This window comes from Phyllobates terribilis, unplaced genomic scaffold (genome assembly GCF_046119375.1).
Source record: "Phyllobates terribilis strain yellow unplaced genomic scaffold, ASM4611937v1 Scaffold_5__5_contigs__length_657084704, whole genome shotgun sequence".
Taxonomy (NCBI): Eukaryota; Metazoa; Chordata; class Amphibia; order Anura; family Dendrobatidae; genus Phyllobates; species Phyllobates terribilis.
In genome coordinates, this window is record NW_027362765.1 from 434,547,938 (window position 1) to 434,564,349 (window position 16,412).

Genomic DNA, 16,412 nt, shown 5'->3' on the forward strand with positions numbered 1-16,412 from the left:
AGTGAGCCTGTGTGTTTCCGAGCTACCACCCAGACACACACAGCTCAGACACAATCGGCCAATCAGTGACCAATTTGCTCTCCCTTCATTGCACAAATCAAATATCTAGAGGAAGTTAGATCTGTGGCTGGAACCTCAGGCCCACAAGGGAGGTGAGTATAGACAATGTCTATAAAAAAATGGTGTAGAATAGTGCAGTATGCGCACGTGCTGACTCTGGCGCCATTAATAAAATTAAAAATGCTCGCCATCCGGGCGTAGAACGGATTCAGTTGCTAGTAATTTTATAAGGGGAAAACACTATGAATGAGAATAGGTTATCATAGTAGTGGACAACCTATTTAGGTTCTGTCTCTGATTTTCCTTCTCTTGGTATAGTGTTGTACTCTTTAATTACACTGGTACCAGAGTCTGATTCGAAAGCTTTACTTAATTTTGTTTCCACTTATAGACGTTCTCCATTTAATAAATTCTTAACCTCCTTCAAGTGTTATCTTCAGGTTCATTCTTCATATGCTCTTTTAGGTTAAAGGAGAAAATGTACTCCTGTAACACATCTATGGTTGAAGGATGGCAGGGGCCAGACTGCTGGCATCCCAATTCAGACCGCAGATGTCCAGTTGAGTGCCCCTGGCCAGCAGTGTAGCCTTATCATTGTTTATTACACATTTATAGAATGTCCTGTGCAAAATGGAAATACTTTTTTGACAATATTTAAGTGAATTATTTTTAGAAATTACCATTTTCCTTATCATTTTTTTAGGTTCAGACATGTCTTTAAGACTGGTAAATGGAAATGGTCAATGTAATGGCCGTGTTGAAATCCTCTATAACGGAGCATGGGGAACTGTGTGTGATGATTATTGGGATATTAATGCTGCACAAGTTGTATGCCGACAGTTAAATTGTGGCCAAGCTCTTGCATTTAATGGCAGTGCTGCATTTGGCCAAGGACAAGGATTAATTGTATTGGATGATGTGCAATGTACTGGTAATGAACTACACATATGGGACTGTCCACACCAACCATTTACAGTACATAACTGTGGACACAATGAAGATGCTGGAGTCGTCTGCTCAGGTATATTTGAATGGATTAAATTCTATGTAGTCATCTGTTATCCTATCATGTTGTTTGCATAAATGTTCAAGTTGAGCTTATTATCATACTTTCTAACACTAAGGGTGCCTCCAACAATAAATAGCTTTTTTTTTATAAGAAAATCTTAATGGACTAAGGTACTTTGGTTCCTTCCTTATTAAATCTTAAATAGTAAGTGGTTTTATGTGGGAGAAGAATTTCTTTGTGAGGTCATCAACACCCCAATAAAGGAATCCTGATGGTTTTTCAACAGTAGCAATGATCTAACAAAGAACCTTTTCAACTTTCAACGCTTCTCATTATATTTTAGAAATGTTACTATTTTTTCTAAATTAACTATCATGAGAGATTAGGATTAATTATCTATTCCCCCCTTTTTGGAAACGACACCCCTCAAGGAATTTATCTAGATATGTGGTAAACACTTTGAACCCCCAGGTGCTTCACAGAATTTTATAACGTTGAGCCATGACAATAAAAAAATCAAACTTTTCTGACAAAAATGTGGTTTTAGCTCCAAATTTTTTTATTTTACAAGTGAAACAAGATAAATTATTCCATAAAAATTTTTGTACAATTTCTCCTGAGTACACTGATACTCCATGTGTGCAAAAAAATTACTGTTTGGTCACACGTCATGGCTCAGAAGGGAAGGAGAGTTATTTGATGTTTGGAACTCAAAATTTTCTGAAATCGTTGGTTGATGCCTTGTCGCGTTTGGAGAGCCCCTGATGTGCCTAAACAGTAGTAACTTCCACAGTAAATTGATTTTGGAAATGACCATTCTTTTTTTTCAGGTTTAGACATGTCTTTAAGACTAGTAAATGGCAATGGTCAATGTAACGGTCGTGTTGAAATCTTCTATAGTGGAGCGTGGGGAACTGTGTGCGATGATTATTGGGATATTAATGCTGCACAAGTTGTATGCCAGCAGTTAAATTGTGGCCAAGCTCTTGCATTTAATGTCAGTGCTGCATTTGGCCAAGGACAAGGATTAATTGTATTGGATGATGTGCAATGTACCGGTAATGAACAACACGTATGGGACTGTCCACACCAACCATTTACAGTACATAACTGTGGACACAATGAAGATGCTGGAGTTGTCTGCTCAGGTATAGTCGGATGGATGAAAATTTATTCAGTCATTTGTTATCATGTGTTTTGCATAGATGTTCATGCAGATCATATTTTCATGTTTTCTACCACTAATGGTGCTGCAAACAAGAATTTGCCTTATTAAGAGAATCTTAGTGGATTGGAGTCACCTTGATTCCTGCCCATTAACCCCTAGATGCTAATTGGTTTTATATTTGAAGAGGATTCCTTTGTGAGGTCACCAACATCCCAATGCTGGCAGCAACCTTATAAAGCACATTGTAACCTTTTAATCTACTACAACCCCTGGCAAAAATTATGGAATCACCGGGCTCGGAGGAAGTTCATTTATTTTATTAATGTTGTTGAAAAAAAGCAGATCACAGACATGGCACAAAACTAAAGTCATTTCAAATGGCAACTTTAGGGCTTTAAGAAACACTAAAAGAAATCAAGATTAAAAATGTGGTGCTCAGTAAGGGTAATTTTTTTCAGACCAAGTAGAGGGAAAAAATTATAGAATCACATTAATCTTGTTTTCTTTTAGAGTTTCTTAAAACCCTAAAGTTGTCATTTGAAATTACTTTAGCATTGTGCCATGTCTGTGATCTGCTTTTTTTCAACAACATTAAACAACTGAATGAACATCCTCCAAGCCCGGTGATTCCATAATTTTTGCTAGGGGTTGTATATATATTTTTTAAATACTTTCCTATAAATATTTTTTTGCATAATTGTCAAAACACAGCTAAATCTCATATACAAACATGCTCTGCCACAATCAGGTCCCACCAATAAAACCCATTTCTTTTTCAAAAAGAGGGCTAGACTACTGTCTTTGAATAAGTGGCTGCTCATGTGAGGGTTTACCAATTCATCTAAATCCTTAGTGTCATATTATGTAGTGGTATGTCATATGTCGGCCCCCTGAATTGGATGCAGGTCCAGCTCCGCTCTTGATGCAACTGTTAACCTGTAAAATATTGCTGTCAATTGGTCTTTACAGCAGACATCTTATGGGGCGCGTTGTCCTAACCACCCATCAGTAGTGCACCCGCAAGGCGATCTTGAGCGGGGTGACAAATACGTTGCCATGTGGTGCCGGGTATCTGATGCCTTATTTAGAAAAGTTTTACTCAGGCTAAAAATACCTGTTATCTCCTATTTAATGCATTGGGGCTGGGACTTTTTCCTGGTTTCCTTTCCAATTTTCCTCAACCAACTTTCTTTTCTATCTAGTGTTGGGATTTTGCATTATATCCATTGCCATGATATATATTACGTCTATGCTCTGTATTTGGGCACCCTTTATTTCCTTTTGGGCAAATTTATTTTATTCACCTCTTCAGTCACCAAAAATGTAAATTTTTTGAGACTTATATTGAGTTTTAGTGTGTTCCTAATACTGCTGATAATGATTCCTGTGTTCTCCCTTTATAACATGTGTGGTAGGTCGAATCACTCGGCCACTTCCGGAAGTAGACTCAGGAACCTGGTTTTCTCTTCAGACTTTATTATATGGCATAAAGCCCTGCAATTCCAGCAAAAATAAACACGGCCTTACTTGCAAAACAACACAACAAAAGATAAACGATAGCACAGTCCATATGTGTGTGCGCGGTTCACTCACACAGGTTATGTCCAGCCTTCAGCTCCTTCCTGAGCTATGGGGTGTCCAGTCTGGAGACCTTGCCACTCCAAACACAACACAGAGAAAAAATAAAAGGACTGAACATTTAAAGCTTGCTCAGCCACACCCTGAGGTGGAGTTATGGGGAATGACTTCCCTCCCATCTCTACGTCATTCCCATATAACCATACCCTTTAAAAGAGGTAAACCCCAGCATATAACATGCTGGTAGAAATTCAGTAGGTCTCAGTTCACACAGGAGAGCATCCTGAGTGACACATAACTCCCCTCGCATATCATACCAGTGACTCTATCACATATTCCCCCCCTCTGCCCAAAGCCAGGGGTTTGAGCACCTTCAGACAACAAGCAGGGAATTCTGGACAGGGCATCAGCCTTAGCGTGTAACTTCCCGGGTCTATGCTCTACGTGAATATTAAAGTCTTGGAGACCTAAGAACCATCCAGTTACTTGGGCATTCTTACCCTTCTTTTCCCTCAACCATCTCAAAGGGGCATGGTCTGACACCAATTTAAACTTTCGGCCAAGTAGGTAATATCTTAGCGTGTATATGGCCCATTTTATGGCTAAGCATTCATTCTCCACAATGGCATAATTTTTCTCACAGGATGAGAGTTTCCGTCTCATACAGGATGGGATGCTCTTCCCCATTTCTCTCCTGTGATAGCATGGCTCCTAGGCCAACTTCTGAGGCATCTGTCTGGAGCACAATCTCTTTAGCAAAGTCTGTTGCAACCAGTACCGGCTGCTTGCGGAGTGCCAGCTTCCGCTGTTGCAATGCCATCTCAGTTTCAACCATTTCGCCATCATTGATTTTGTGCCTTTTAGAAGGTTCGTCAGTGGTGCGGCAAACATAGCAAAATTTGGGATAAACCACCTGTAATAGCCCACGATTCCAAAAAATGTTCTCAACTGCTTCTTGGAGAACTGTTGCTTCCAGTTCTGAATTGGCTGGATCTTATTGACCTGTGGCTGAATTTCGCCTCTCCCAACGACGTAGACTAAGTACTTGGCCTCCTCCTCTGCTATCATGACTAGAGTTGAGCCACCCCCGTAGTGTTCGAATTCGGTACGTCAAACACCCGTATGTTCGTCGAACTGTTAGTCGAACTGTTCGTCGAACACCTTCGAACACCGTTAAAACCAATGGCAGGCAAACAAAAACACATAGAAACACATAGAAAACGCATAGAAAACACTTCAAAGGTGTCCAAAAGCTGACAAACTGCTCAGAAGACACAACTAACACATGGAAAAGTAACAAGTACATATAGTCATGCGAAAAGAAAAGAGGTGGAGGAGTAAAAGGAGGGGGAGACACAGATATAGGCATGTCATGCTCTTCTAAATTCAAGAAAGGCTGGAGTAAAAATCTAAAATCAGCCTACCAACACCCAGACGGCGTGACAAGAAAATTAAAAAAATAAATATCTTTAGGTAGAATGGCGGTTCCATTCAGAACACTTTCCTTACAAGACGTAGTGGTGTCCCCGTTGTGAGTTGTGCCAAAAACGGAACCCAATACATTTGGACTAATCCACCATTTGTCATATCCAAGGGGCAGGTTCGACGCAGAACCAAGTACAGTAGTATATACTGTACATCTTTTGACAAGGCAATCAGGCGGATCAAGAAGTTGGGAAGGGTCACCCTAATGGCCAAAACAGACATTGATGTGGCGTTCCGGTTACTTACTACCTGTGCCTCCGAATAGTGTCCACCTATTGGGCTGCTTCTGGGAAGGAGCATACTATATAGATCACTGTTTGCCTATGGGGTGCTCCAGATCCTGCTCACTATTTGAGGCGTTTAGTTGCTTCCTCGAATGAGTTGTAATGGACGTTTCTAAGGGGGCACATATTATCCATTACCTCGACAACTTCTTATGCCTGGACCCAAAAGATTCTCCACAGTGTGAATACACGCGGTAGTCCACCTGTGAGAAGGAGAGAGCTGGAGGGAGAGCGGGCACCACAGAGCCGAGGGGTTAGATAGAGAACGGAAGAAGGAAAGAGGGTGAGGGAGGTAAGGGAGTACAGTGGAAGGCCGACCTGAGCTCCCCCATGTTCCTGCTGGGCGGGAAACAGCCCTGGGAAGAAAAGCCGCTTTCGCATCCCTTTGAGGTTACGGGCGTGAGCAGGCAGAGGGACCATGCTGGAGTGCAAAGCCGACACGGCCAGTCCGTTCCTGCCCGTGCGACCTCCGTGTCGCCGGGTTTGTGCCAGAGCCGCGGTGGAACCTGACGGCCAGCCCCCCTCTCCCAATACTGGTGCCTGTCCACTGGTGGGTCGAGCCCCCTCGCGGTGGGGGGGGAGTAACATCTGCAGAAGAAAGACCATCTTCCAGCCAAACTGAGATGTCTACTTGTTTTCGTGGACAATGTGATACGATCCCATTCTTACGGACATGCCCATCGGTACAAATTCCAGATGAGGCACAAAAACAGCTGGTGCTTCAACGGATATCAAGTGCTCCTGCAAGAGGGTTCTCCTCCACCTCAACTTCAACATCACAAATACTCCAGTCCTCAGAGGTGTCACCCCAATCGCCCTTGCTTCCTCACAGCTCCCAAGTCTCCAGCTGCCCGTCTGAGTATGGGGTAACACAGATGGTTGAGTCTGCACAGCTGTTAACTCATACTATAGCCTGGGAAACGGAGGTCTGCTCCAGAGCTTCTGTTAATCCAGACGAGGAAAAGATCTGCACTGATGCCCAGAATCTTTATGAGTCGGATCCAGGACCAGATGAAGAAGGTTCTGACCATAATGTAGACCCTCGTTCCCAAACTGTAACTCCTGTTGTTGGAGACAATAATGAAGACGATGATGAGACTCAAATACCTGATTTGGAGCGACAACTTGACTTTTCGGTCAGGGCAGGAAGAGGTTGGCTCTGAGGACGACGGGTGTGAGAACACACAGGGTGATGATGACGAGGTTGGAGATCCCACTTACTGTCAACCCACAGTCAGCCAGTCGATGAGGTCAGCAGAGGAGGTGGAGGAGGATGTGACTAGCCCAGGGGATGGGGATGACTCGGTACCCGGGCCTTTGCCTGGCCTTTGGGATGTCGCAGTGGTCGCCTCCCGGGCTCGTACCCTGGGGTCACTCTTTAAAAGGGTGGATAATTGGTAATTTTATAAGAGTTCGTGACGCCACCTGTGGTATCTGGTGAGAAGCACCAGCGCTGCAGCAGTCCACTGAGGCCGGTGATAAGGCAGCTCGATGGTATAGTTCCCCACATGTGGAGCTAGGCCTCAGGGCAGCGTATGCAGGGGGAATGCAGGACAGGTGAGACCCAGCTGGGTCAGAACAAGAACGGGAATGGACACTTCAGTACCTTTTACTGGTGGAAATTCAGGCACATCCCGGAGCACTGTAGGGTGAAGGGTACATATCAGGATCCTCCCCAATGAGCGGGTGTAGGGCCTCCTGTTTCTTGCCTCTGTGTAGTAAGTTTCTGACCTGCCTGGAGCTAGGCCTAACTTTGTCTCTGTCCTGCGCTGGCTGACCTTGTGGTAGTGCCTTGTCTTGGAGTTCACGCTCCCAGTATGCGGGGCCTAAGCGTCTCCTGGCTCTGTTACGCATCAGCACCTTAGCGATCCTGGGACTTGTAGTTCTCCAGGGATTCCGGTTATGCCTTACTGGGTCTTAGAGATCCCGGTAAGCTCAGATCCGGTGTCCGGTAAATGCTTCGGGGTGAGCTGGTTAAGCTCCTCTGCCCACTATGTACTTACTCTCCACTCGCCTTCGGCCTACTCGGGCCCTCACTAGGCTATACACACTAACGGCAGCTTGCTGCGCTACACCGATCTTATGGCGCCGGCACACCTTAAGCTCTAACTGGGCTCCCTGAATCTAACTAGCAGGAGCCTCGTGCTCCACTGCTGAACTATTAACTGAGTTCTCTAGACTAGACTGAGCTCCACTGCAGACTGACCTCTCTTAGGCTTTTCTACTGCAGGAACTCTTCAGAGGAACTGAACTGCCTAGCTCCACCTTCCCTTTTTATATCCCTAACGGAATCCCTCTGCTGGTCTGAGGTGGAAGGTGGAGATGTGTGAATCTTTATGGTGGCCTCTTGTGGAGGATTCAATTCCATCAATGCACTCTTCTAGGATCTGTGATACCAAGCGCAGCTGGGCATCACAGATGCTCTTGACGACGAGGTTAGTTTGCGCCTTCCTAGACAGAGACGGAGTACTGGAAGCACGTCAACAACTGCATCCTCAACCACAACTCTGCCTCTGACCACAAGTCGTAGTTGCTCTTCAGGTCGCATGGGCTCTAAGCCTTGCATAGCCTGGGCATTTTTCAGATCGATAAGGATGACCCAACTCGTGTTATCTGTAATATTTGTCACCCAAAGCTAAGTAGAGGCCAAAAAATCCATAGTTTGCGTTCTTCATGAATGAACCGTCACATGGATATGAAGCATAAGTTGCAGTGGGAAGCTCACTGTGCTATAATGCGGCCTAGCGGGCCGGGCCAACCACCGTCTGCCCCATCTTGTGCATCTGCGGCCTCTTCATCCTCTGTGACTGGGGAGACAGCAGTCACACATGTTTTTGGATGCTGACCTGCCACCTCTTTACCCTCAACAGCCAGTGTGGTTGGCAGGTCATTCATTTCATTTGGAAGTGGAAACACCAGCTGGGGTTGAGCACTCTCCGACATCGAGAGCACCACCTTTGGATCAAGGCAACCTAACTTTTCCGCCTGCATCTTCCTTACAGAACGTCAGTTTGCCATGGACACCCTACTCAACCCCGTCTAAGCACAACAGCCAGCCCTCGGACCCTCAGATGTTAACAAGTAAAAGACCATTTCCTCCTAGCCATGAGAAAGCTAAGAGGTTGAATTTCACCATCTGCAAGCTGTTGGCTACAAAAATGCTGCCTTTCCGCCAGGTGAACACAGAGGATTTTTGAGACCTTATTAGAGATGAGCGTTGTTCTACTCGAACTGTTCGCCAATCTCAAATTCGAGCTGTTTTGGGCGGTGTTCGAGCCGTTCGGCGAACACGAACAATTTGAGAAAAATTCGGCTGTTCGAGGTTATGTTCGATAACTGTTCGTGCACCAAAATCATAACTGGATTTTTTCTCAGTAATGATGAAAATTAATGTTAATACGCAGTTTTAGTGTACAGCGGGGTGGGGGGAGGGGCAGGAGATGGATCTCTGCAGGAACAATGAAGATCTCCATTTTTTTTTCTCTTTCCCGCATTTGCAGTAGGGAGGTGCAATCTGTCAGCCTATCAGCAGCGCACACACGGAGCGAAGTGCTTTTTTTCACACAAGCAAGGGCATGTGTCATTGGCAGTGTATGTCACATGTCCTTGCCCTATAAGACCAAGCCATTTTCCCCGTCGCCACCATTTTCTCACTGCTGCAGCTGCGTGTTAGACGGCACCGCTGTTGCTGTGTGCGCTATACCTTGTTAATTTCAAGCCAATTTTCGCACAAATCTACAGATAGCTTGGGAGTAGGGAATAGTTGTGATTGCAGTCCTTTTAAGGACTAGGTTACAGCATTTCCTACGACTTTTATCAGGCAGGTCTGTGCTCTTAAATAGATAGATTGTGGGAGTAAAGACTAATTGTAATTGGAGTTCTTTTCAGGACTAGGTTACATCAGTTCCTATCAGTTTTTGCCAGGCAGGTCTGTGCCAGTGCTGTGCAAGTTTTTTTCACAGCATTTGGCTGAATCTAGCAAAGCTAATCCTTTTTGGCCTATTGCAGAGTGTGTTAGTCAGTGGAGTAGCCTATCTGTGTTGCAAGATATACCACCTGTGTATAGAATACCAATTTTTTTACTGCACCTAGTGAAGTAAAATCTTTTGGGCATAGCATCATTCTATTAGTCCATCTATACTGACCTCCATCAGGTTGCAAATTGAATATAATTTTTTTCTGCATCTAGCTCTGAAAAAATATTGGGCTTCTAGCTTTGTGTGGGACTTGTTCTATTAATCCATCTATACAGACCTCCATCAGGTTGCAAACTGAATATATTTTTTTCTGCATCTACCTCTGAAAAAATATTGGGCTTCTAGCTGTGTGTGGGACTTGTTCTATTAATCCATCTATACAGACCTCCATCAGGTTGCAAACTGAATATATTTTTTTCTGCATCTACCTCTGAAAAAATATTGGGCTTCTAGCTGTGTGTGGGACTTGTTCTATTAATCCATCTATACAGACCTCCATCAGGTTGCAAACTGAATATATTTTTTTCTGCATCTACCTCTGAAAAATTATTGGGCTTCTAGCTGTGTGTGGGACTTGTTGTATTAGTCCATCTATACTGACCTCCATCAGGTTGCAAACTGAATATATTTTTTTCTGCATCTACCTCTGAAAAAATATTGGGCTTCTAGCTGTGTGTGGGACTTGTTCTATTAATCCATCTATACAGACCTCCATCAGGTTGCAAACTGAATATATTTTTTTCTGCATCTACCTCTGAAAAAATATTGGGCTTCTAGCTGTGTGTGGGACTTGTTCTATTAATCCATCTATACAGACCTCCATCAGGTTGCAAACCGAATATATTTTTTTCTGCATCTACCTCTGAAAAAATATTGGGCTTCTAGCTGTGTGTGGGACTTGTTCTATTAATCCATCTATACAGACCTCCATCAGGTTGCAAACTGAATATAATTTTTTTCTGCATCTACCTCTGAAAAAATATTTGGGCATCTAGCTGTGTGTGGGACTTGTTCTATTAGTCCATCTATACTGACCTCCATCAGGTTGCAAACTGAATATATTTTTTTCTGCATCTACCTCTGAAAAAATATTGGGCTTCTAGCTGTGTGTGGGACTTGTTCTATTAATCCATCTATACAGACCTCCATCAGGTTGCAAACTGAATATATTTTTTTCTGCATCTACCTCTGAAAAAATATTGGGCTTCTAGCTGTGTGTGGGACTTGTTCTATTAATCCATCTATACAGACCTCCATCAGGTTGCAAACCGAATATATTTTTTTCTGCATCTACCTCTGAAAAAATATTGGGCTTCTAGCTGTGTGTGGGACTTGTTCTATTAATCCATCTATACAGACCTCCATCAGGTTGCAAACTGAATATAATTTTTTTCTGCATCTACCTCTGAAAAAATATTTGGGCTTCTAGCTGTGTGTGGGACTTGTTCTATTAGTCCATCTATACTGACCTCCATCAGGTTGCAAACTGAATATAATTTTTTTCTGCATCTACCTCTGAAAAAATATTTGGGCTTCTAGCTGTGTGTGGGACTTGTTCTATTAGTCAATCTATACTGACCTCCATAAGGTTGCAAACTGAATATAATATTTTTCTGCATCTACCTCTGAAAAAATATTTGTCCTTCTAGCTGTGTGTGGGACTTGTTTTATTAGTCCATCTATACTGACCTCCATCAGGTTGCAAATTGAATATAATATTTTTCTGCATCTAGCTCTGAAAAAATGTTTGGCCTTCTAGCAGTGTGTGGGACTTGTTCTATTAGTCTATCTATACTGACCTCCATCAGGTTGCAAATTCAAAATAATTTTTTGTCTGCATCTACCTCTGAAAAAATATTTTCCCTTCTAGCAGTGTGTGGGACTTGTTCTATTAGTCCATCTATACTGACCTCCATCAGGTTGCAAACTGAATATAATTTTTTTCTGCATCTACCTCTGAAAAAATATTTGGGCTTCTAGCTGTGTGTGGGACTTGTTCAATTAGTCCATCTATACTGACCTCCATAAGGTTGCAAACTGAATATAATTTTTTTCTGCATCTACCTCTGAAAAAATATTTGGCATTCTAGCTGTGTGTGGGACTTGTTCTATTAGTCCATCTATACTGAAATCCATCAGGTTGCAAATTGAATATAATATTTTTCTGCATCTAGCTCTGAAAAAATGTTTGGCCTTCTAGCAGTGTGTGGGACTTGTTCTATTAGTCCATCTATACTGACCTCCATCAGGTTGCAAATTCAAAATAATTTTTTGTCTGCATCTACCTCTGAAAAAATATTTGGCCTTCTAGCAGTGTGTGGGACTTGTTCTTTTAGTCCATCTATACTGACCTCCATCAGGTTGCAAACTGAATATAATTTTTTTCTGCATCTACCTCTGAAAAAATATTTGGGCTTCTAGCTGTGTGTGGGACTTGTTCTATTAGTCCATCTATACTGACCTCCATAAGGTTGCAAACTGAATATATTTTTTTCTGCATCTACCTCTGAAAAAATATTGGGCTTCTAGCTGTGTGTGGGACTTGTTCTATTAATCCATCTATACAGACCTCCATCAGGTTGCAAACTGAATATATTTTTTTCTGCATCTACCTCTGAAAAAATATTGGGCTTCTAGCTGTGTGTGGGACTTGTTCTATTAATCCATCTATACAGACCTCCATCAGGTTGCAAACTGAATATAATTTTTTTCTGCATCTACCTCTGAAAAAATATTTGGCCTTCTAGCAGTGTGTGGGACTTGTTCTATTAGTCATCTATACTGACCTCCATCAGGTTGCAAATTCAAAATAATTTTTTGTCTGCATCTAACTCTGAAAAAATATTTGGCCTTCTAGCAGTGTGTGGGACTTGTTCTATTAGTCCATCTATACTGACCTCCATCAGGTTGCAAACTGAATATAATTTTTTTCTGCATCTAACTCTGAAAAAATATTTGGCCTTCTAGCAGTGTGTGGGTCTCATTGTATTAGGCCATCTATACCAAGCTCCATCAGCTTTTCAATTAATAATAATTTTTCGCTGCATCTAGCCCTGAAAATAATTTTTCTTCCCAATAGTGGTAGCAATAGAAATATGGGGCGCGCTCCTGGCTTACAAAAATATACGCTTCATAACAAAAAACACCAGCTTAGTGCACTGCATTAATAAGATGGCATCATCGTCTCTCCCAGTGCTAGGCCTACTACCCAGGCTAGCATTCCTGTGCCTAAAACACAATGTATGGGTCCGCGCTAGCCATTATGCTGAGGGGTCTAAAGCTGCTGCTAACGCTTTATAACAATTCAATTGGCAGATTTTCACAGAGCTCTTCCACAATGCCCACCCATCGGGACAACAGTTGCCCACCTTCCCTATGGGATCTAGTGGCGAATAGTTGATGCCATTAATCAGAGCGTCAGTTGCCCCGTCGACGTGGCAAGCATACGGTAAGGCATGGGAAGAGTGGACACGACTAGTAGCAGGCAGACGGGTTGACCAATGTGAACAAGCCAGATCACAAGTCACCATAGAATTTCTCCACCAGCTAATGGGGGCATATCAGGGGAGTCAGCTCAGCGGTGTCTGACCGGAGTAGCATTTCACTTCCAACTACTGAATTGGGGAGATGTGACAAAGATTCATCATCAGACAATCCATAAAAGGGTGGAAAAGGGGTCAGCCAAGTCAGGAGTGTAGACGTCCCGTCCCGTGTCACTAAAACTGATTTCTCACATCATATCCCTAACACCATTAACATGACTCTCACAATTTGAAGCAACACTACTGTCTACTGCATTTGTGATCGCCTTCTTCGCGGCGCTATGCATAAGCGAATTAGTCCCTCAATCCAAAATTAGCACCAGTGGAGGCTTATTACACCAGGACGTAGTCATAGGCAATAATGCAATACGTCTACGCATACACAAATCGAAAATGGTTCCAGCGGGCAGGGGCACTTGGGTACTTCTACAACCCACAAACGGTACACTGAGTCGGGTAACAATAGTAAAACCATATCTAACCATCAGATCACAAAGTAATTTGTTCCTATCACACATTGATGGGACGCCATTATCAAGATACCAGTTTCAAGCTATATTTAATAAATGCATAACATCGGCAGGGAACCACCCCAAAGATTACGGGACACACTCATTCCGCATAGGTGCGGCCACAGAAGCAGCAAGAGCAGGACTGTCAGAAACGGAAGTTCAGAGGATAGAGAGATGGTGATCCACGTGTTTGGCAAGATACATAAAACCGGACTTGTTATCCTAACGTGGTTTGTTTCTTTTACAGGTGACGCTAAGCCAACAGTGTGGGTGAAAGGCCACTCGTATATATATTGGGCAGATTAGAGGGCGAAAGTCCGCCCAGGCGGGAGGAAATTAGAGTTTCATAACACATATTTCAACTGGAGAGGTATTAGAGGCCTGCTATGGCCACAGGTACTAATGGAGGTAATCAAGGTAGGGAGAGAGGCAAGATGTCTGGTCATCTTAGTTATACAGGCCGGGGGAAACAACCTAGGTCATCACAAGAGCGCATAACTAATGGCAATAATTAAACTAGACACTGAGCGCTTCAGAGAATTTTTCACAAAACTAGCTATAGTATGGTCAGAGATTGTGCCGATAGCGGTATGGCAAGGTGCGCGAGACATCACGGCCATCGAACGGACAAGGCGGGTAATAAATATTCGGATGGCAAAATTTAGAAGAGACAGAGGCGGTGTAGTGGTACGACACCGACAACTGGAAGGAGATAAAGCAGGCCTCATACGGCCCGACGGTGTTCACTTAATGGATATTGGACTGGACATATTCCTGTCAGGACTCCAGGACGGAGTGGAACAAGCGTTAAGAGTGATGGGTGGGGGTCAGAGTCCTGCATACGAGTACGCAGGATCCTCCGTGGCCTGGAAATAGAAAGGACATGTTGGAGAGTTACACTTGTTGGCCAAGTTGCCGGAGTGGAGACCCAGGGCATGCTGCAACAAGCTGAATTATTTTAGAAATAAAATGTCTTTCTAATGGAATGAGTATAAAGAGTTAATAAAGCTGTGACCGATCCTCACCCATCCAGCTGTAAGAGTTACATTATTGTATTGTCAAGGAAAGGGGGGCGGTAGGGGGGCTGAGCGTCTGGGTTTGGTTGGGGGTCCCCACAGTCTGCCTAGGCTAGATGCATTTAAAAATTCTTATTAGATACACAGGCGGTGCAGCTTGCTTCGCAGCTGGGCTACTACGCCCAAAGTATTGCCTAGGCTAGATGCAGTTAAAAATTCTACGATGACTAGCAGACACTGAAGATTTGGAGCAGACCTCTGAGTAAACAGCTCTTCAGACTCAATCATCTGTGTTACCCCAAGCCATAGTGTATGTAGTTTCTTACAGTTAAAAGGGGGGGGGAGCGACCCAACCCACCTGGAATTGACGATGCCAACGTCACGTAAGACACAGCAAGGGGACTCCAAAAAGAGTTTCCATTTTTTCCCAGAATTGTGGCACAGACACCACTTAACATTAGAACGCATACCTGGGGCCTCGCAGTCCCGCCCTGTTAATTGTTTTCTATTTTCTGCAAGATTACTTTAGTTAGAATTTTGAAACTCTAGGTATTCTTCATGTATATAGTTGTTTGTCATTTGAGTTTGAGTTATTCAATGTTATTTGCACACGGGCCTAAAAGGCCCCAGGTATATGAAAGTGTAGATTTTTATGGTCATGCGTTCTAGGGTTAAGTGGCATCAATTGCCCCACAGTTGCTTAAAACGGTTGGTGAGGTGATATTACCAAATCCTCAAGCTTTTAGCCTCCCAAGGATAACACAGGATTAGAAAAGTCCTTGCGAATCCATGATTTGTTCATCTTTATGAACGTGAGTCTGTCTACATTCTCAGTGGACAGCCGCATGCGCTTATCTGTCAGCACACCATCAGCAGCGCTGAACACACGTTCAGAGAGAACACTGGCTGCAGGGCATGACAAGATCTCCAAGGCGTGAGTGGCGAGCTCCGGCCATTTTTCTAGATTGGAATACCAAAATGAGCAAGGGTCCAGTGATACAGTCATGGCTTCGATGTTCACTTGGAGATACTCCTGCACCATCCTCTCTAGGCATTGACTATGTGTCAGACTTCTTGTCTCCTGTGGCCTTGCAAAGGATGGTCTAAAAAAGTGGTGAAACGATTTCACAAAATTGCTGTTACCAGCAGATACTGTGTTACTGTTACGGTTTGAGTGATGAAGACTCGACAGTCCCGCGGTTGGCAAGTTAGAACTGTGAGATTCACTTCGTGCACCACTGGTGTTTTGTGGAAAAGCACATGTAAGATTCTGCAACAGCGTCTGCAGATACTCCTGCATGCGTCAATCCCTTTTTATGGCAGGAATTATTTCGGCAAATTTACTTTTGTACCGGGGATCTAAGAGTGTGGCAACCCAGTAGTCGAGATTACTTCGAATTCTGCAATCTGAGGGTCATGTTGCAGGTAGTGCAGCAAGACGGCACTCATGTGTCTTGCGCATCCAGGAGGACAAAGTCCTTGTTGTGTTGGTAGCGAGGTAAGAATCATGAATCTTTCCTCTGCCCTCTCCCCCCAACCTCGCACAACAGAAATGTGATCAAGGTCTCCCTCATCTGATGAGTCTTCCATGCCCATCGCCAGTTCATCCTCCACTTCTTCCTCGGCTCCTGCACCTTCCTCAACAGTTTGGCTGCTACCATGCGCCCTGTTTAATCCCTCTCCCCCACCCTCCCTTGCCTGCCTCCTTGGTGCTGCCAACCGTCTGGACCTTGGAGATGTTATCCCTTCTGCATACGACTCCTACTCTACTTCCTCCACCT

The 16,412-nt window shown here is 43.7% G+C and overlaps 1 protein-coding gene across 1 annotated transcript in view; it reads left to right on the forward strand.

Annotated features, from left to right (window-relative positions):
* Nucleotides 1–2,403, forward strand: part of LOC141271612 (scavenger receptor cysteine-rich domain-containing protein DMBT1-like) — a 76,206-nt gene extending 73,803 nt beyond the window's left edge. The window contains exons 6-8 of the mRNA XM_073681656.1: nucleotides 764–1,081; nucleotides 1,906–2,141; nucleotides 2,275–2,403. Coding sequence (XP_073537757.1) covers nucleotides 764–1,081; nucleotides 1,906–2,141; nucleotides 2,275–2,403 — 683 coding nt within the window. The remainder of the gene's footprint in view (nucleotides 1–763; nucleotides 1,082–1,905; nucleotides 2,142–2,274) is intronic.
* Nucleotides 2,404–16,412: the final 14,009 nt, after the last annotated feature.